General features: G+C 49.6%; 1 protein-coding gene across 1 annotated transcript in view; it reads right to left on the minus strand.

The window, feature by feature from the left end:
• GFRA2 (GDNF family receptor alpha 2) overlaps window positions 1-22,310 on the minus strand; it is an 88,251-nt gene that overhangs the window by 48,886 nt on the left and 17,055 nt on the right. Inside the window, exons 3-4 of the mRNA XM_065398346.1 lie at window positions 21,565-21,648; window positions 5,663-6,011 (exon numbers count right to left, since the gene is read on the minus strand). Of these exons, the coding sequence (XP_065254418.1) occupies window positions 5,663-6,011; window positions 21,565-21,648 (433 nt within the window). The remainder of the gene's footprint in view (window positions 1-5,662; window positions 6,012-21,564; window positions 21,649-22,310) is intronic.

Consider the following 22,310-nt stretch of genomic DNA (forward strand, 5'->3'; position numbering starts at 1 on the left):
CATCAGCGGATTTTTATTACACTGCCAACAGCTCCACTCTGCTGTTTGTCCCCAGTGGCACTGGCTGGGCTGCCGCCTTCATCTCACTTCAGTTTTCCCACCGTAAGACTGGCACTCACAACACTGACGCCCGCTTCTAGCTCCAAGCCCCAAAACAAACAGCACTGAAACTAATCAACCTACGCTCCCCCCAGTATATTAATAACGGTTTGAAACAACCACCCTAACCCCAAGCAGAGGTTGTTGGGATTTTACCCCAAAAGGGGAGAAGTGACAGAGACCCCAGGAAACCCACCAGGGACTTCACTATTGCTATTGATTTTAAGTGGAAAGTGCTCAGATCCCACGATGATGGCTGGCACCACAGAACCCACAGAGAGTCTCTCAGCACCATTAGTGCTCGGGCTCAAACTGGGCTGAGAAAGGCCCCCAGAGCAAGTATCACCAAATCCACAGCTTGACACAAACGCCAGCCTTGTTCCAGGGATAGAAGAGCAAGGTATGAGGTTGGGCGGGGGTGGGGGAGGAGCAGGGCCGAATTGAGGGTCACTGGCAAAGCTGTGGAGGACCCCAGAATAACTGGGGGTGCTGCTGATGGGGATTAAGGCACCTGGGCAGTCGAGCGGATCAGGAATTTTTCAACAACACTTATTGTCATTGGAAAAGGCCAATTTATCTAAACTGAAACTTTTCACTGAAATGGTGCAGGTTCAACAAAACTTTTCCCCAGAAAGTTTCTTGGGCCCAGGATAGAATTCCTGGTCGAAATGAGAGAGCCCCAGTGATCAGGGCACGCAGCAGGGATGTGGGAACCCAGGTTCAGGTCCTTGGTCTTCCTGATTTGGAGCGGGGACATAACCCTGGGTCTCCACCATCTCAATTGAGTGCCCTGACCCCCAGGGTATTCTGCGGTTGGGGTCTCTCCTGCTGGAGCTGTTGCACATTGCACTGAGCCAGGGCCAGAAAGGATGACTCTATAGCCCAGTGGTAAGGCCACCAGAGCAGGGACTTGAACCTGGATCTCTCACATCCCAGGTGAATGCCTGGCCACCCAGCTTTTCTGGGGTGGCACTCTGACTATGTCTACACACCTAAAAAACCTCAGAGCCCAGGTCAACTGACTCAGACATGCACTGCTGGGATAAAAATAGCAGTGTAGACATTCAGATTCGGGCTGGAAACCTGGCAAGAGGTAAGGGCCTTGGAGCCCAGGCTAGTCCAAGTGGGAATGCTGACATTGCTAGTTTAAGCCCCGTGCACAGACCCCATGAGTCCAAGTCAGTTGACCCAGGCTCTGAAATTTGCTGCTGTGGGTACTTTTTGTCTGTGTAGACGTGTTTTTCTCTCTCTGGTTTTTCTAAAGGTCTCAGTTTTGTCCCAATGTGGAATCAAACCAAATGCCAAAACCTCAACGTTTTTCACAAAACAAAGTTCTTTTCTAGGGCTGCCAACCCTCCAGAATAGTCCTGGAGTCTCCAGGAATTAGAGATTCATTTTTAATTAAAGGTTACGTCATGTGCACAGACACAGAGTGGTGCACACAAACACCCACCCACGCATGCACCCCAGCTATAAACTCAGCCAGAGGATCTGCTAGAGCCATTTCCATTTCAAATGCCAGGAACCAGATCTCCTCTCTAGCTCTCAGCCTGACAGTTAAAAAGAAAATTCTTCTTTGTTTTTTTCCACCTGCATCCCTCGGGGAAACACAGCTCAGGTGTTGGGCCACACATGTCTGCAGACAGGTCTCTTCTTCTAAACAGCTTTACAGCTGCAAACAAAAGCAGGTCAAGTGAGCTGCCCAAGCATGTCAGAATCCCATTGCATGTGAACAGGGCTACCAGCTTCTCCACACTGGTATCTCGGGATGCCTTGGATAGATTAACCCTTTGCAAGGCAGGACATTGTTGTGCAAGACCAACACTATCCCTTCCTAAAGCCACCAGACAATAAGGAGTCTAAGCAGACAAGCATGACGTGCCCTCAGGGCGAGAGCAAGGGACTGGGAGTTGCAGCTCCAGGTGCTATGCTGGGATCTGGAAGGCAGTGTAGGTCTAGCAGGTAGAGCAGGGGCAGTGGAAACCAGAATTCCTGGGTTCTATACAGGCTGACTTCAACATCTACTTTGTACTTTCTTAGCATATTCATGAAATGTTCTCCAAGTGTTTAATTAATTCATCACAGCTATCAGTGGGATAGGCCACTATCACTATCTACATTTTACCAAGAGAACAAACAGGCAGAGAGGATAAGCCCAAACTTTTCAAATTCAGTGGCAAAAGATAGGCACCTAAATAAAAATTTAAGTGCCCGTGTTTAACGACCCAAGTTTGAAAATTTGGCCTTAAGGGTCACCCAGTTAGCCCATGGCAGAGCCAGGAATGGAACCTCGGGGTCCTGGCTTCCATGCTCCCTTACTCTAACCACTAGCCCCCACTCACTCCCTGAGGCAGAAATAGCATCCTGCAGTCCTGACTCCCCATCCCCTGCTCTAAGCACTAGACCTGCGCTGCCCTCCACGAGCTAAGGATAGAACCCAGAAGTCCTGCTTCCCCAGCCCTGGGGCTCTGACGCACCATTGTAAATTCTCTTCTTTGCCAGGAACATATTTCAAAGTGAAAACACACAAGGCAAATGTCGCACACTTTCCCGCACTCCTGCTGCTCTCCCTCCCCTTTCAGTCTAAACTTCGTTTCATGCTGGAAGGGGTCTATAATTTGTGCGCTGCAGAGCTACATTCTCTCAGGCACTCTCTCTCAACTCTTTCCTAATGCAGGTTATTTCCCTCTGCGAATCGGACACATCCACAGCATTTAACTTCTGAGCAAGCGTCGGGCTGGCAGACCTGCTGACAAAGAGCTGCCGTTAATTTGACGCTGCACAGAGCCTGCCCCGTATCATTTATTCATAGACACTGGTTTATTGTATTACTGGTGGATGAAAAGCCACATTCAGGAGTTTCAAACATACTCCTTTCCAAGGAGAGGAGAAGTAGATACAGCTTTACGAGGGCAGGGAACTGGACCTCTGGAGGTCCCTTCCAGTCCTAGGATTCTATTTTGGCACTAAACCCCGAGAGCCTGCAGCCATTTGACAGGAAATGGACCCTCCTCCGATATTAAACAAATTCTTTACGCGGCCAATCTGCCACTGGGGAGAGTAAGGGGAGTTTTTGCTGTAGGAATAATAATGCTCAGAGAAAAGTCTGGAGCGCGCTCGACTTAGTTTGTACACAGGGAAACCAACAGACGTCACTAAGAGTGGAGATACGGGCGTGGGTTTTTAAAGCAAGAGCTTATCTCTGAGTGGTATTGAAATGTAGTATTTGAGCAGTGAGCACCTCACAGTCTTTCATGGGCTTATCCTCCCAGCACCCCTGGTGTGGTAATGCAGTGCTTTATCCCCATTGTACGACTGGGAGACTGAGGCCGTGGGGACACGTCTACACTGCGTTTTAAAACCCGCCGCAGAGCGTCTCAGCCTGGGTCTACAGACTCTGGCTCGCGTTACAACACTAAAAATGAAGGCTGGGGTGGGCTTCAGAGCCCAAGCTACACAGCTGTATTTAGCGCCATAGCATGAGCCCGAGTCTGTAGTCCTGGGCTCTAAGACTCACTGCCGCAGGTTTTAAAACGCAGCGTAGACACATCCAGGAGGCTACGTCTATGGTCAGTCAGTGGCAGGGCAGGGAATTGACCACAGGGGCCCAAGCTAACACCCTAACCATCAGGCCGTCTTCCTTCTCCCTACACCTGCCTGCCACTGAAAGGCAGCTCCTCTACACCCCAATCCTCCAGACACAAAGCATCAAATGAGGACTCCTTGTTACTTGCTTACTATTTCTATTACTGCAGTGACTAGGAGCCTGAACAGCGATCCGGACCCCAGCATGCTAGGCACTGTACAAACACACAGTCAGAGACAGCCCCAGGCCCAAAATGCTCACAGTGTATATAGACAAGACAGAGAAAGGGTGGGAGTGGAACAGGAGGCCCAGAGAGGGGAAGTGACTGGTCCAAGGTCTCACAGCAGGTCAGTGGCTGAGCTGGTGAATAGAACCCAGGTCTTTGGACTCCCACTCCCTGGCCTTCACCGCTAGAGTCTAGACTGTACTTCCCCTTAAGCCTGGGCTTGTTAGCAGTGCTGGTGAAATAAAAAACAAGAGGGAAAACAGTCTCTCCCTTGTTATTCAAAATTCAAAATGTAACGAGGAAGGCTGTCACACACAGAAATACTTCAACCAGCTCCCCCCGTAGAGCAGATTCCGTAAAACCCTCGTTAGATCTGGGCGCTAAATTCCCCGGCGCTTCCAGCAAGCCAATGACATTAGACAAAGACTTAAGACAAATTCCTAAGTACAGCTGTAGATCTTCCCCATGGAAGGTCGGATGGCATGATGATGAGAACGGTGTAAATACCTAGAAAGGTTAGGCTGGGGTAGGCTAGGCAGACAGACAGATTACACATGCCAACAGACAGACGAAGGAATCTGAACAGCTGCGACAGAACATCACTGCCAAGGCAATGCTTGAACCAGTGGAGGGGACACCTCTAGACATCCAAGTCTATGGATAAAGAATAAAGCTCCTCCCCAACAGCAGACGGAGCCTGGACTACACAATCCAGCCTGGGTTCTTCTAGTATCCCACCAAGGAATAATGGAACACTCGGTCTGCAGGCCGTATGGGCAGGCAGCCAGCTTACCCGAGTGGCTATACCTCGGTACAGGATCCCCCAGACACCAATCAGCAGAAATGCTGCAGCCATCGGGGATTGTTTACAACACCACACACTCATCCAGCAGCCAAGGGGGTGACCGAGAAGGATCTGAGTTAATCTCTTAAATCACAGGCTCCTCCCGAGGGAGTTAAAACCAGCAAAGAGAATGCACAGCAGATGGATTACATAGCAAGGTGCCTACTGTGGAACACGGAAGCACCATGTCACGACGAGCATATCAGAGACAACTGGCCCATCCTCTGCGGGTAGGAAGCGGCGCAGCTCCATTGACATCCTGGAGTTGCACCGCCCTGGTCTAAGGGCACATGGAACCGTGCACCAGTTCACACCAGTAGTTTAAAAACCTAGAAGAGAGCCAACCAGCCAAATTCAGCATGGGGCCAGAGACCAGCCAAACAACCAGTACCAGGATCAACCCAGCTGCCAGTGGCTAACCAGCTCTGCCAGAGCATAGTGCAGAAGAGACCACTGCAAACGTGTACACAGACCAGCCGCACACCCCGGCACTGCCAGGGAGCCAGAGGAGGCCAATCACTGCATCATTGTATTGATGCGGTGCTGTGACTGTTCTGTGCCTCCCTCCACACTCCAGCACAACATCCCCTCTGCCCACTCCTCGGCCTGGCTCATGCGAGTGCGGGGTGAGAAGAGTTGGGAATGGAAGAGGAGGTTCTTTTCCCCCCACCTCCAATGTCCTGGCTGCTTGGAGGGACTGGGAAGGATCCAGGCTTGTTGGGAGACCAGGCAGATAGAAAAGGATTTGCCCTCAGGCCTTTGGACCCCACCAGATCTGCAGGGAACGCCCCATGTGGGTCTGTAGGGCATCCCTATTCTAGTCTTCCCATCATGCCATGCAGGTGGAGAACCAAGACCAAAGCGTGCACTTGTGCATGGCCCGGAAGGGAGGGAGGACAGTTCTTACCGGCAGAGATGGTCCGTCCGGCACATGTTCCGCAGATCCAGGCAGTTGGGCTTCTCCTTGTCCTCATAGGAGCAGCTGGGGACTATGGTCTGCCGGCGGCGCTCGGCGCAGGCCTGGTCCTTGCAGGAGCAGAAGAGCAGCCGGTAGGTGTATTCGCTGGGCACCCGGTCGAAGAACTGGCGCAGGGCCTTGTGGCACTTGCGGCGGTTGCAGCGCTCGGTGGCCGAGATCACCTTGCTGCAGGTGGAGATGTAGGCCGAGCGCAGTCTCTTGCAGTTGTCATTCAGGTTGCAGGCTTTGGCCGCATCTAGGCAGTGGTTACTTTTGGAGTTGGTGGCAGGATCCATTCCTGTCCGAGCAGAGAGAGAGAGAGGGGATGGGTGTTACTCAGAGGGATGGCAGAGTGGCTGATGCTGCTGGCATGCCCCGAAACTAGGGAAGAGGAGAGAATGTATGTAACTAGGGGAGCCAGAACAGGGCATCACCACCAAAGGGTGGCTACCGCATTCTGGCATGCCCCGGCACCGAGACCCAGCTGCAGTGTCCAGGCACACACCGCACTATGCCTATTACGCTACGACTGGGATAGGCATCACCAGAACCCAGCCGAGCCACTCATTCAACGCAGCAGTCATCGGCCACATTCCTGCCAGCCGGGATGCTGCACAGCAGTGTGGCAACTGCACATGGGGAGGCACCAAACTGGTTATTTGGCAACACTTCCTTCCATTGAAAATCCGTGCCTTGAAGAGACAACTCTACATTGCAGGTCCCTGTGGCAAGGACAAGAGGAGAGCAGCTGCTTGGGTGCCACATGGGGCGAGGTGAAGGGGAGAGGGCTGGGGAAAACAAGGGCCCAACTAGGAATTTATGGCCGCTTTTAGGTTTCCTGGGTGCTTTGCTCCCCCCTCTCCCAGCATATTCTTTCACTAATGCCGCTGTAGTTACAGCTTGGCTCATTCCCAATCAGAGCCTGAACACAGAAGATATTTGCTTTTAAAAAGAAGAGTCTGTATATGGACATATGAGCATAGGCAACAAATTGGTACAACTCCTACAAAGATCCATGTGAAAATGCAGCAGCGGCAATGGTTAACTGCGTGGCTACTGGGTAAATAAACCCCCCGGGGGACATGTGTGACGCTGGCATCGCTGCACAGCTAGAGGCACGTGGTGAATGACGTGTGTCACAGTTGGTGCTGCTTCACGGTCTCTGTGTAAGCCACTGCAGCCTGACACAGAGGTGCTGGGCCAACTGCTACTAGCAGGGGGTCACCTCAAGTAACTGGGTGAAATATTCCCCTTCGGCCAGAAGTGAGATGCAAGGGCCTCACATGTGTTATCTGCCTAGGCGTGAATTGCGCCGTTCATGCAAAGGACAGGGAATGACAACCTGCTGCCCTACACTGGGCGCAGTCATTCCCACCAGTAAAGTGTGGGTGTAAAGCGCTACCACACTGGTAGCATTTTGCAAGGACAGTGCACTGGTGACTGATCACAAGAGGAGCCTGGTTCCTATTTACACTAAGGCCTCAGGCTCCTTTGCACTGCCAAAGCAGAGTCAATAAAAGGGCAAAGGCAGGCTCAGCAGAGCATTGGGCTCAGAGTGTCTCACACAGAGAACTGATTTCCAAGGATGAATAGATGGTTGGAACCCACTTCTCCAGAGAGGGAAACAGAAGACGAGCTGCAGGGGTAGCCCTTAGGAAGGTACAAGTCCACCAACAGACACAGATTTTACCCTTCATCCACCAGCACGGTGGCCCAGTTGAGCAAATGGAGCTTTGGGAAGACTAGAGCATGGTCCATCTGATTGGTCAAGCACCGTAGCAAACCACCTGCCCCTCACAGACCCATCTGCCAAGGCAGCACCCCAGAGGCCTAACCCAGACCCCCCTAGGGTGACCAGATGTCCCGATTTTATAGGGACAGTCCCAATTTGGGGTTTTTTTTACTTATATAGGCACCTATTACCCCTCACCCCCGTCCCGGTTTTTCACACTTGCTATCTGGTCACCCTGCCTGAGCCAGCCTGTCTCTGGAACTCCACGCTGAGGGCAAAGATGCAGGTATACTAGGTACACTATATGCCCCAGCGGAGAGGGTGGACTAGATGGCCTCTTGTGGTCCCTTCCAGACCTGTGTTTCTATGATTCTACGAGCAGCTGCAGGGTTCATTGCTGTGTGCAGCTCAAACCGAGAACCATTTCCTGATCTCTGCTGACGAAACACCAGGCAGTTGGAGCATTTTTTTTAAAGTGTGTTAATACTTCAGAAAACTTATTTGCCAACTTGGCACAGGACCCCTCTCTGCCCCCATCTGTGGGAAAATTCCAGCCCTCAGCATCACAATGGGCCAGACCCAGAGCAACCTCCACTCCCCCAGTGACTTCAATGAGAGTCACAGGAGCTCAGACCCCCTTAGTCAGGCGCTCTCAGGCATCTAAGTCAGAAAACGTGGGCACTGTCACCCGACTGAGACATTGGCGTATTCACCCCTGTGATCCGCATTACCAATTCCTGTTAGGAGGGTCACAGACAGCTGCCACCAGATCAGTGTGTATATCTGCAGCCAGAACAGGACCTGTATTTAACATGAATTTCCCTAAGGTCTGCTCGGACTAGAGGTACGCATCTGGCATGGAAGGGGTTAACCTGAGCCAGGCGAGAAGCAGCAGGGGGATCAGAGCTCATCAAATAATCTTCAGTGCATAATTTATGCCATGAATTTGCAATATTTTTCTAGTCCATTATTCAATGAATAGGGATTAATTATTCGCCCAACTCTAGAACAGAATCACCTCCTATGATGTGCTGGGTCCCAGCCAGCTAGCACCTTCCCCACTGGTTCCCCCAGGGGGCCACGTGACCACTGCCCATAGACACAGTGTATACTAGGTGCTTCTGCAGCAAAGCAGCTGACTCACTGCAGCCCCTCCAGTAGAGATGCACTGCCCTGGTGTAAGACAGGGCTGGCTCTGGTGAGGCATATCTGGAGTAAGCCATACCAGCACCAGCCCTTTTTTTTTTTTTGCTTGCATTAGTAACTTGCACTAGTATCGTCCCATGGACGTGGACAGCCCCTAGTCTAGGCAAGCTAAGAGCACTGAGCTAGAGACCCAACAGGACCGCTTGCAGCCAGGCAGGACCAGGGAGAAGGGGAGCGGTGAAGTGAAGAGAGCTGCTGGAGAAGCGGAAATGCCGGCCTGCCAAGTGCACAGCTGGATTTGCAGCATCTGCTCCCGGAATCCCAGCAATCAGCAAAAACAAAAACAAAACACACACACATAGACACACACACATATACAAACACACACACACACCCCGGAGAAGGAACAAGGGCTGAAATTTTTGTCAAAATGATGAATTGCCCAAGGAGAGCCAGGTGCTATTTTAAAGTCACCCGACTGCATCAGTAATTTCTTCCCTAATTTCCCCTCCCCCACAAACCAACCAGGATCCTGGATTCATCCGCTGTTCCCCAGTTTCCACTGGCAGAGACAGATGGCAGCATCAAGGAGGGTTTCCTAACAGAAATATTTGCAGAGCCCTGGTAATTAGCAAATGGCAAGCAGCTACCTAGGTGGGAAACCTTGGCTTTGTTTTTTCTGCTCCCTGCTTTGTTCCATCAGTGCTCACAGGCCCCACCAAGAGCTCCCTCACAGCCAGCCCTCCTAAGCTGTTGCCTACCGAAGCAGCTGTTAAGAGAATCAGACAGCTTCTAAAGCCATCTCTGCAACTGAGACATTTCAAGCCTCGTTTGGAATACAGCCTTCCAGCACCTCTCCCTGCAGCACTCCCTGCTGGGAAAGGCCAGAATTGAAATGGCCCTACAGCCAGTGCACCTGCACCATTCCCTACAGCGCCTCCTGCTGGGAGAGGCTAGAACTGGTGTAGCCGTGATCACACCCGCAGCTGGCTCTGATGTGCCACGTCGCACACCCTACTTGAAAAGGCAGGGACGGAAGTAGCTACAGTCCCCCCACCCCCAACACATGCACAGCCAGCTATTTATCCCACACCCTTCCCCAGCAGTGGCTTGGAGAGTGTTCTCTGCTGGGACGGTTGCTTGCCAAGCTCTAGACAAGTGCTAAGTACTAACACAGCATATACGTTAAAAACCTACCCTGCGAAATACAATACAGAACACAGAGTTTGCCCAGATTCCTGTCTTCCCAAGCTACATACGTTCTACCCTGCAACTTCCCCTTCCCTAGATACCAGAGTGAGGAGCAATAGACAGATGATAAGCAGGCAGACATGCCTGGGGGCAGCACATATGGTAGTAGGCACATGGCAGTTGTCTCTCTCCAGCTCCCAGGGCCTTTTTTCACCTTGTCCCACACTCGCTAAGCATTTGATCTGGGATCTGGTTTAGACCAGAAGGAATCAGGCACTGGTACAGCTGGATCATGCTCTCTCTGGCCGATCCTCCTCAGAACACTTAATAGAGCGGAGCGCGCGGCATTCTGATGCACCGGCATACGTGTGGGATCAACGCACAGTGCTGGCTTATTGTATAATCCTCGTGAGCATCTGCTTCTGTCCTGCCTGAGACCTGTGGGGACCTGGATGCATTTTAATAGAGCCTGCACTTGGAAAAAGCGCAGTTTCTGGGGAGCTCGTTAATAAGGCACAAGCATTAACATTTCATAAGGCAGAAAGGCAATGGGGTCTGTGAAGCTGGGGCTTCTGAGGGAGCTCTGGGAGAGTGGCAACTCCATTCCCCTCACCCCCTGAGCTTATCCCAACCCTCACAACAGGCAGGACAGGGCCCAGGGCCCTCCAGGGGCAGGAGATGGTGCAGAGACTTCCAGGGCAGGAAAGGGGAGGTTACCTGCAACCCTGTGTATGCTGCCTACTGTGCACAGATCAAACATACGAGAGCTCGAGCCTGCATCAGGGCCTCCAGCACAGAAGTTAGGTGCTTATCAGCACCCCAGGTCCATCTCCCTCCCCATCAGCCCGTCAGGCTTCGTAGAATCTCCAGTACAGGTGCATCTGGAAGAATTTTGAGGCAAAATACTGGATATAAAGTCTGAGTCTCGCATGAATCACTGCTAACGTCCATTAATGCTGTCGGAAGCCACGTCCGCTCTCCCTAGGACTGCCTTTGGCTCTTGAGACAGATGTGTCATTATTCACCCCTTTGCCAACAGCCAGGCACTGCTAGCACAGGAAATGAATGAACATTCGCCACCAACTTGTGGCCTAAGCTCAGAGCGCTCCCTTGTCCAGCATGGGTTCCCTTCACTGCAAACATTGGGCAGAGACAGTACCAGGCAGTAGAACACTGTTCTGGCTTGAGCTAAACCTTGTTATGGGTCATACACGGCCACTTTTCATTCAGAATAAATGTAAAGAATCCATTGTGATCACGTGACTGAAGCAACAGCGGCAGCACCCAAAACATAGGCACACGGAAAAGCAGAGCAGAAGCTGAATTATGTGGCTCAAAGGGTTTCAAGTGTATGGACAGGGCTTTGATTGGGGGAACAGTTTCTCTGGTCTGTGGGTGCACGCAAGAGGCACAAGACAAGGAGACAAAAGACAGAAGCAGAGAGAAAAAGCCAAGTAGACGTAACCTGGAAGCACAGTAATGTGGTCCTGAGATAAAGCTAAGAGACAAAGCTCTTTGCATACAGAGTGCTGGCTGGAAAGGCAGGCTTGGGACAACCAACAAAGGAAATGTCTGTGGGTTTGTTTGTTTTGTTCCTCCTGTGTTTGGGGAAACAATTTCTCCTCCCAACTAGAACAACTGCCAGGGTCCCAAATTTTAACCAGCTGCTCAGACCAAAAGGGGTAACAATAAAATGTAATGGTGTCTACTGCAAGGGAGACCTTCAGGCAAAGTATGGCAAGCTTTTAATGAAAGGGGAGGAGAGAAGGAATCTGGGATAGAGATAGAGACAGAGAAAAGCTGGTCTTGTGCTTAAAGAACTGGATGGGCACTCAAAAGATTTGGGTGCAATTCCTGGCTCTGCCACAGACTCCCCTGTGTGGCCTCAGGCAAGTCAGTTCATCTTTCTGGGTCTCAGTTCCCCCACCCCAATCTGTAAAATGGGGAGAATAATCCTCCCTTTGTCCCACCCTGTGTCTGCCTCATCTGTTCAGATTGTGAGCTCTTCAGGACAGGAACTGTCTCTCACTATGTGTGCATACAGGGCTTAGTGCAAGCGGCTTCTGAGCCAAGTTGGGACCACTAGGCATTACAGTAAGGATACCAGTGACAGAGGCACAAAACGCTCTGGAGGCAGCTGGTCTCCGGAAGGGAAGCTGTGTGCATAAATGGAGGAGAACAGAGCTGAAATTGACCCCATGATGGAAGTGCATTTAGCAGCTTCCCCCACATAGCTGTGCCAACGCCCTCTCACCTGCTCTGCAAGCAACCTGCTGTTCCATGCCTTGGCTCTCCACAAACAGCTCTACTGATGCATATGAGCAGGGCCGGCTCCAGGGTTTTGGCCGCCCCAAGCAGCCAAACAAAACAAAACAAAACAAAAAAAAGCCGCGATCGCGATCTGCGGCGGCAATTCGGCGGGAGGTCCTTCGCTCCGAGCAGGAGTGAGGGACCGTCCGCCGAATTGCCGCCGAACAGCTGGACGTGCCGCCCCTCTCCGAAGTGGCCGCCCCAAGCACCTGCTTGGTATGCTGGTGCCTGGAGCCGGCCCTGCATATGAGTCCTGCCCTCCAGCCCCCCTGACCTTCCACCCCCTGCCTCTCCAAAGCACAGACTGCTAATTGTGCCAACTTGGGCATTGGGTCTATTGATGCAGGAAACAAACAGACACAAGGGGCTAGGGGGAGACCCACCACCAAAGCCATTGGTGATGGCATTTCAGGAGTTCCCAATCAGGTCAGCTGCTCTGCAGCCAGCAAGCCTGGCGTATGCAATATCTCCCTCTTTGCTTCCACAGCCCCTTTTTAAAAGGTTACGGTAATCCCACGGCTATCCCCACAGGCAATTAATGCCAGGCTGGCCCAGCCTTGTTATCGACAAACAACAGTAACAGCTCATTTGCTTCAGTTGCTTCGGCTTCAGGTCGGGGGGAAGCTCCCGCTCCCTTCACAGCCTCATTACTGCCATGCATGCATGGACACAGCACCAAGGGTGGAGGGCAGAAGGAATGAAGGGAGGGGCTGGGAGAAGCAGCTGTACCGAGCCACATCCTCAGCTGCTCTTAAAAGACACTGGAGAAGAAACTTGTAGGAGCGCAGGATAGAGGGAACATCCTGGGCAGGAGGCCAGGACAGGAGAAAAGCCCTCAGCAAACGGGCACACAGGGTGGTGGACTAGGGCAGGAATGGAGATGGAGTGGCGTCTGAGGCAGGACAGGTGGGTGGAGTGTAGTCAGGGCAGGAGTGGTTGGATCCTCTGCAATAACAAGAGAAGAGCAGCAGGAGGGTAAGGGATGGAGCTGAACAAGGGGTGGGAAAGGGAAACTGTAGGCAAGAGGCAGTGCACACGTGTGCGGGTGGATGGGTGTAGGACATTCAGGCTTTAGAGATTCAGGCTTTTCAGTCCCTGCTTCAATCCCCACTGGGTTGGCCAAGATGGTGGCAGTCACATATGCACCACTTAATCCATCAAGAGAGGGCTAAAATGGGACTTGACTGGGATGCAGGCCTAGCGCGGGCTCCTCCACCCAGGGCTGAATCCCACACTATGCACAAGAGAGGTGCAACAGACCAACATACAAATGTCTATCCACTCCCCGTGTTCCCAAACCGGCACCTCCTGCTCACGTCCCCTGGAGCTAGTGGTGATTCCTCCAGGAGTTTGGAGAGACGCCCGAGCAGCAGCTCTAACCTGCTTTGTGGTGACACTTAGCAGCTCTGACAGCCGTTCGGCGAGGAATCGGATCTTTTTGAAATTTAAATAACATGTTTTCCGCATTTGGCCTGGGAGACAACCTGAGGATAATCACGTTATGCCCCATGCAGCCGTGAAAGCAACACTCTCCTTTGCTGAGCATTTCCCCATCCCATATCCCAGCCTCCTCCTCTGGCTGGCAATTCCGCCCCCTCCCCCCCGCCCCCCACAATTGCCAGAAACATTTCCTGTTAATCACGGGTTGGTTTTCGGAATAGATCAGCCCACGAATTAATAATCCCCGACGCCAGACACTTCACTTTTCATATTTTTCCACCAGCTAAATGTTTCCCTGATGATAATTTAATCCAAAATGCGGGGGGAGAAATGGCCGTGCTGTCTGGAACCCAAAGGCTAAGCTCCCTGGAGCACTTTTGCTTCAGAAGTTAAAACCAGGAGTTCGATTCAGCAACAATATGATTTTACTTTCCATTTTTAAATCCTCCCTTTGAGCCACCTCTCAATTAGATTGAGAAGTCTTCAGGGCAGGGATTAGGTCAGGCAAGGCATTTGTACAGCACCTAGCACAATAGGGGTCCTGATCCTGCCTGAGCATTACTTCAGGGAAAACAATCTAGCCACTGCCTTCAGTTAACCCTTTCAGTGCTGAACAGAGAAGGGCACTGATAGGAGATCTATGATCCTCTCCATCTGTGACCTGTCTGCTGAGCTCTTCCCCCGGCTCCATTGTACTGCTAGATGTTTTGTGAGGTGGACAAAACTGAGAACTGGCAAACTCATTTCACACAGGCCACTGAGCTGACAGACAATAACAGCTTGATCTCTCTGAGCCTGTGACCAAGGAGCATAAATAGGACCCTACCAAATTCACAGCCATAGGATTTTAAAAATCATAAATTTCATGATTTCAGCTATTTAAATCTAAAATGTCAAGGTGTTGTAATTGTAGGGGTCCTGACCCAAAAAAGGAGTTGTGGGGGGTGAGTGTCAAAAGGTTATTGTCGGGGGAGGTTGCAGTACTGCTACTCTTACTTCTGCCCTGCTGCTGACAGCGACGTCCCCTTCAGAGCTGGGCAGCTGGAGAGCAGCAGCTGTTGGCCGGGAGCCCTGCTGTGAAGGCAGAACCACCAGCAGCAGCGCAGAAGTAAGGATGGCATGGTATGGTATTGCCACCCTTACTTCTGCACTGCTGCCTGCAGAGCTGGGCCCTCAGTCAGCAGCCGCCACTCTCCGGCCACCCAGCTCTGAAGGCAGCAGCGCAGAAGTAAGGGTGGCAATACTGTGACCCCCCTAAAATAACCTGTCAACCCCATGCAACTCCCTTTTGGGTCAGGGCCCCCAATTTGAGAAACGCTGGTCTCCCCTGTGAAATCTGTATAGTATAGGGTAAAAGCAGACAAAAGACCAGATTTCACGGTCCGTGACGCATTTTTCATGGCTGTGAATTTGGAAGGGCCCTAAGCATAAGGCTCTGTGGTCCATTACGAATGCCCCAGAGTAACCGGTCACTTGTTAGTATCTGCCCACCATTCAGTCAAAAGTCTAATGGTGGCAGGCTGTGCTCACGCCTCCCCTTTCCTTCACCCGTGCCCTGAGCTGCGGCCCTGGCTGTGGAACGTGAGCCCTCTAAGGCAGGAGCATTCAGCTGGCCAGCACAGTGTGTCACCGTTATAGGCGCACGAGTTACTTCACTGCAGTTAAGAGCATTAACCTCTCACCGGAGCAGAGCAATATGTCACTTCACTGCTGACAAAAGCAGCCGTTTGTGCCCTTAACTGGTTTTATTTGGAAGCGTCTGAAGGGACATTTTTCTATTAGCCTACCCCATTCCAGGAACGTGCTCTTAAAGAAGCCCTAACCTTCCAGACGGTGCAATGAGCCATGTAATGTACCTCTGAAGAGTAATAAGATTCCGGCCCTTCCACTCCTCTCCTGCCTCGTATATCACCACAACCGAACTCCGTAGCCATAGTGACACGGCTGCTGGGGAGCAGGGTTCGTGTCACGCACAAGGCAAATGGTACGGGCTTGGCTTTCATCTCCAGGGTTAAAAGGAGAATGAGTGAAAAGAAGTCAAGGCATTGCAAGTCCTGATTTTAGCCGGCTGGAGATGTAGGGGACTTGAGAAGAGGGAGAAGCCAATGGAAATGCAGCACCAAGGGGTGGTCATGGAAACAGATGGCCAAAAGTTACAAATGGACTGGGACGACGTTCCAAAGGATGCTCAGTGGGTGGCACTGAAGGAGAGACACCTAGACACAGAGAGAAATCTGAGGTTCTCAGATTCCTCCTTGACAGACAGACAGACCACTGAATTCTGTCCAGCCAGTCTGCTCTTACTTGATTTCAGTTGCCAGGGCTAATGAGTGACTTGTGGGTCCCAACTTGAGACTCCTTTAAAGGGTTTAAAGATTTTCCAAGGGAGGGCACTCAACCTTGTCTGAAAAGTCAGACCCCTTTAAATTGTCTTAAGCTGGACACCCCCACAAAAATAAAGATGTAACAGCCTTGTTTGGATTATTGGTAGACATTGAACCTGGGACCTCTGTATCTAAAACCATGAGCTGCTATTGCCTGAACCAGAGGATCAAACCTCTAAGCCTGAAACAAGTAGCAAATTCAAACCTATTTTTCAAGACAGAAACCTACATTATGATGGATGTAATATGACAGTTCCTACCAGTAGCTTAAGCGTAAAAATCCTTACCAGGATGTTGTGATCCCAAACCCAACTATTAAATATTCAGGAAATTCAGTGTTAAGGTTATATTAAGGATTGGAAATGCAGAGTTATAGCACCCAGACAACCTTAACTCCAGGCCCACAGTGACAGACAGAGAGGCCCATGGTGTTAGCGTGAGTTACAACTAGAGCTGGGAGAAATTTTCCATCCACAACTTTTTTCACTAAGAAAAACAAATGCAGATTAGGAGACACCAAAATGCTTCACAAATTCATGTCAAATTCACTGACTTGTTTCAGTTAAAAAACAAAAACCCTGAAAAAAAGACCACCCCAAAATCGAAATGTTTTGATTTGAAACAATTTTTTCATTTCAAAATTTACTTCAATCTTATATTTAAAAAGTTTTAAAATGCATAAAGAAGCTCAAAAATGAAGCATTTTGTTCAACCAAAAATACATTCTTTCTTCAACTTTTTGGTTCACCAAAACATTTTTTAAAAGTTTGTTTCAGGTTGACCAGAATTATTTTCCACCCCAATTTTACAGGACAGCCACAGACTGAAAAATTAGTTACTGACACAGATCTAGTTACAACTGGTCTCTTTGGCAGACCTAGACCCAGGAGTCCTGACAGACTTGACCTCAGGTAAGGTTCTTCCCTCCTCTTAGCAGCTGTACCCAGAGTCTGTTCCAAATACAGCATGGGTTCTTCTCGTGGGAATCAAGACAAAATTGTGTGCCTGATCCATCTAGTCCCTTTTCCCCTCACTGTCAGGGCAGAGAGCTCTTGCTAAGCAGTAAGGTAGACCCAGGTGTATACAGATGTTTATATCCTGAGTGTACAGCTGATCTGTCTTGCTTTTAAACCAATTGACTGGAGCTGATCAAAAGTTGGAATTTCCGACATATCAACATTTGCTTTCATCCTGAAACAGGATGAAAAGTTGAAATTTTAAAAAATAATAATTATGGAATGGAAATTCAAAAAAAAAATGTAGAAACTTTTCATTTAGACATTTTTGAAAAAAACATTTTGACATTCCTGAGGGAGCCACATTGCATTGTGTGAGATATAGTCCTCCAGGGAGCCCTGCTCATAGGAGACAACAGGTATCCAAATGACAACACCCATAAGGCAATGAGCTAGAAAAATGCAGCTTTATGTTATTTTTTAACTGATTCAAAATGAAACATTTTGGGTCAATTCAATAAAGTATTCTGATCTGGGTCAAACTAACCCACAACAAATATTTCATTTACTGAAATGAAATATTTCCTGCAGAAAATTTTGATTTTGCAGGAACTTCATTTTCTACTGGGAAAATCATTCAACAGAAGATTCCCACCAGCTCCACCATTCGTGTTTTTTTCATAGAAACAGAGAAATGTCAGGCTTGGAAGGGACCTCGAGAAGTCATCAAGTCCAGCTCCCTGTGCCGTGGCAGGACCAAGTAAACCAGGACCTGGCAGGTATGTATCAATCTGTTCTCAAAATCCTCCAGTGATGGTGATTACACAGTCTCCCTTCAAAGCCAGTTCCAGAGTTTAACTACCATTACAGTTACAAAGTTTTTCCTAATATCTAACCTAAATCTCCCTTGCTGCAGATTAAGCCCATTACTTCTTGTCCTACCTTCAGTGACATGGAGAACAATTGATCACAGTCCTCTTTATAACAGCCCTTAACATATTTAAAACTGTTATCAGGTGTCCCCCCCCCCCCCCCAGCCTTCTTTTCTCAAGACTAAACATGCCCAGTTTTTTCTAACCTTTCCTTACTGGTCAGGTTTTCTAGACCTTTCATCATTTTTGTTGCTCTCCTCTGGACTCTCTCTCCAGTTTATCCACACCTTTCTTAAAGTGTGGCACCCAGAACTGGACACTGTATTCCAGCTAGGGCCTCACCAGTGCAGACTAGAGAGGGACAATTACCTCCCATGTCTTACATATGACACTTCTGTTAATACACCCCAGAATGATATTAGCCTTTTCCATAACTGCAGCACATTGTTGACTCATATGCGATCTGTGATCCACTATAACCTCTACACCCTGTCCAGCAGGACTACCAGCTAGCCAGTTATTTCTCATTTTGTAGTTGTGCATTTGATTTTGCCTTCCTAAGTGAAGTACTTTGCACTTGTCTTTATTGAATTTCATCTTGGTGATTTCAGACCAATTCTCCAATTTGTCAAGGCATTTTTGAATTTTAATTGTGTGCTCCAAAGTGCTTGCAACCCCTCCCAGCTTGGTGTCATCTGCAGATTTTGTACACATATTCTCCACTCCATGATCCACATCATTAATGAAAATATTGGCTAGTACCGGACCTAGGACTGACCCCTGTGGGACCCCACTAGATACATCCCCCCAGTGTTCTTTAACCTGTTCTTTCACTATTTTGCCATGGGACTAACATGTGGCTGGATGTTCCTCACTCCTACTCTGCAATTGTGCAATCTTTAGTCAGGTGAGTACTAACTCCACAAGGGGTCTTATGGCCTTCCATAGGCAAGTGCTTACCAATGGGACACAGGGCTGCACAAGTTGGCCCTCAGAGAAGAAGTCCTTTCTCCCAGTAGAACATTTAAGGCTTTCTGCTTCTTCATACTGGTACCCTTCTTCAAACCCTACCACTATAAGGTCCTTTCATGTCCATTTTGGGCATCTGGAAATCAAGATCCCTCAGGTAAAAAAAAAAACAACCAACCAAAAGTCAACTCTGCTTTTTCTCCAGAGCTCTTGCTTTAAACCTGCCAGCTGGACTTGCCCCCACCTCTGGACTCTCTCATAAATCACAGCAAGTCCAGACTGACACAAATGCAGGTGACACAAATGGCCATCTGCCCTCTCCACCCAGGGCTGGCACCTGGTCAAACAGCCTCCTGGAACTCCAGCACAGATGCCCCATTACCCAGTCACTCATTCCCATTCCTGTTCCCCTCACCACTGACTCCCCTGCCCAAAGCATGGGAGTGGCAGCAGGGTCTCAGCCCCCCAGAGGGAGGGGGGAGCTGTGTCTAAGTGTCTCCCTCTGGGAAAATCTTTGCTTAATGGACTTGACACTCTGCTGGGCGAGAGAACACGTTTTGTGTGTCTACGAGACAAATGAGCAAATTACGAGATCTCCAGCCCACTTTATCAATTCCTTATTATCCGATGCTTGGAGGCAGCTGGGTCCAAAGGAAAAAAAAAAAAGTAAAACACCAAACCACAACAGCTTTGTAAAAAAAAAAAGAAATCCACTCCAAGGAAGAACCTGCGCTCTTCGCGCTGATAGTCATGCCACAGAAGATGAGAAGGTAGCACGTTCCAGCTTAGTTCTGTCTTGCCAATTTCTCCTCATCTGCACCCCCAAATGCCCCTCCAAGCCCTACTATGCTTAAAATTTAGATTGACCTAGCTACATCACTCAGGGGTGTAACATTTTTCACACCCTAGCGCCATAGTTAAGCTTACCTAACCGCCAGTGCCGATGTGGCTACCACCACTTAGGGAGATGGATTACCTCCATCAGTGGAAAAATCCCTTCCATTGGTGTACGTAGCATCCACGCTACAGAGGCACAGCAGCAGCACCATATCTGTGTCCCTAGCACCCATAGCATAGACATGACCCATGGTAAGTGACTAACAGAGACAGACCAGGAAAATTCTGTGCTGCTGTAAACTGGCACATCTCCACTGAAGTTAATGGAGCCCTGCCGATTTCCACCAGCCGGGAATTTGGCCCTGGATTCATTGCACCTTTCTGGCTATTTCCCCTAGCTGTCCTCTCCCAGGGGCATGACCCAAGGCTTCCTCAGTATCTGTTAGTCATCCATTGACTTCAGCGGGAGCAGGAATATGTTGCTTTGCTGGACACATCTGGCAGATGGATTCCAATGTCAGGAAATGGGAGGCACCAGACACAGCTATACCCCTGCTCCCACTGACGCCAATGGGAATCTTGAATGTCTGAATGGAATGGAGCTAGATAAGAAAGGGGAGGACCCGCAAGTGATGCCTCAACAGTTACACAGCTGCAGCAGGGAGGCCCTTGGAGGTGCATAAATCAAGGAATGCATTTCAAATAGAGAGGAAGAAACAGTGCCACATAGAATGCACACGTGCACATGGGTCGTCTGGCTTGGGAAAGGGTCCCACAGGCCTGGAGACACTACAGAGGGGGCAGAGAGAGGGAAGAAGAAAGGAGATGAAGAATGGAAGGAGACACACAGATAGAGGGAGCCCTTGAGGGCCAGGAAAGAAGGCAACATCGGGCTGCAGAATTAGAACTACCCTGAATACTCAAAGGCAGAGAATAGTGCCCAGAGGTCCCGTACTGCTCCCAGACTCCATCTCCGTAAGGTCTCCCAGGACTAGAGCACTCCCCAGAAGATCCAGTTACAAAGTCTCAAGGTCTCACCCAGCCCTGGGATCTCAGGCGGTGGTTCTACGTAACCGGCTCCAACAACTGCACAAAGCCATTCACCTTTTCTAATCCCCCTCACCACAACGGTTAGTTACCAAAGCCACTGGGCGGTTGCAAAGAAGACTCCTCACAGCTCAGAAAAATGAGCAGGGGGAAGACCCAGGAGATCCAGTCTGGTCTGTCCCCACCAGGGACCAAAATAGGGTCACCCCTGCACTACTCTCTACATTTGCCTCCTATTGGACTCTGCAGCAGAGCGTTATTAGTTCACTCACGTTGGTCCAGCACTCTGCTCTCAGTTACACTGCTTTAAACGCCAAGTAACTCCACAGAAATCAGTGCAGTGCCACCAGATTGGCACCAGCGTCACTGAGATTAGACTCTGGTGCAACAAGCATTAATTATATATCTATACATGCGAACCCCAAGAGCCTGCTTCTGTTGCCCTGTATTTCGTGGCACCATCAGCGCACAGTGTATGTGAACCGCTAACGAATGAGAACAGTAAGGCTCAATTCTGGTCTCAGTCACACCAGCGCAATACAAAGCTCCCCTGACTGGAGCTACTCTTAATTTGCACTTTTACTCGCTTGCTGCTTTATGTGAAGAGCATCTGCCCTGTAGTGTTTCACGCCCGCTTTGCACGGGTGGAAATAACAGCATGAGGTGCAGAGCGATTGAGAATCAGGCCCAGAGCATTCTCAGTAGCAGCGCTAGAGATGTCACCGTTATCCATAGCTCCAGGCTGCAACATCTTAGTCAAAGAATTATGATTGCAAGGCAGCCAGGGGAAGGGGGACGCAATACGAGATATTATGGGGTGGGAGATATGCTGGAGAGGAAGGGATTGAGGAATGGGAAAGGAAGCTAATGTTTTAGCATTCCCCTGGAGGTTGGCAGAAGGTCTGTTCACAGGCAAGAGGAAGAGAATATAAAACAGTGAAAGCATGTTTTGTTTTGCTTTTATTACCTGAGAAAATTGAAGCGAGTCTGAATATATCAGAGAGACGAGAGGTGACCGGCTCGTAAGGGGAAGCTTCATAAAATTCTTCTCCTGGAGTAGGGGAAAAAAAATAAAATAAAAGAGATTGAAACCCCGCACTGAATCAACCCAACATCCACCCACGCTATTACTGAGCTGCCCCCCAAGCCACTGTGGGGGAAGCCGGTCATAAGGCACTAAGGGGATTAGGTGCTAAATCCCACTGAATTTCAGCCGGTTCCAGCCACGGAAATTCCTTCGACTCCTCTACAAATCCTATTCATCCTGGAATGTTCTGACCATTCATTTCTGCAGAGCTGGTCAAAAAAAATTGACCATAAAAATTTGCCCATAGGAAAATGTAATTGTCAAAATTGACACTTTCCCCACAGGAAAATGTCAATTTCACCAAAGCTTTTTGATTTCCTGTTTCAGGAGAATTGAAACGAACGTTCGTTGCAAATGGACACTTCAAAACTAAATGAATTTTTTTTTCAGTTTAAAACATCTCATTTTAACATGTCAAAAATGTTGACGTTTTCCCAGATTCAAAACTTTGGGGGATTTTTTACCCCTGCTTTGCAAAAAGTGTCAGTATTTTGATAGTACCTTCTGATTCAGAACAGAAAGTTATTTCAACATGTCAAAATTCTCCCCTCACCCCCAAACAGCTCTAGTTCAGGGCTTAGCCTTTGTTAGAATTATGGCCGATGGGGGGGGGGGGAGAGAAAGGG

Source organism: Emys orbicularis, chromosome 2 (assembly GCF_028017835.1).
Source record: "Emys orbicularis isolate rEmyOrb1 chromosome 2, rEmyOrb1.hap1, whole genome shotgun sequence".
In the NCBI taxonomy this organism is placed as follows: domain Eukaryota; kingdom Metazoa; phylum Chordata; order Testudines; family Emydidae; genus Emys; species Emys orbicularis.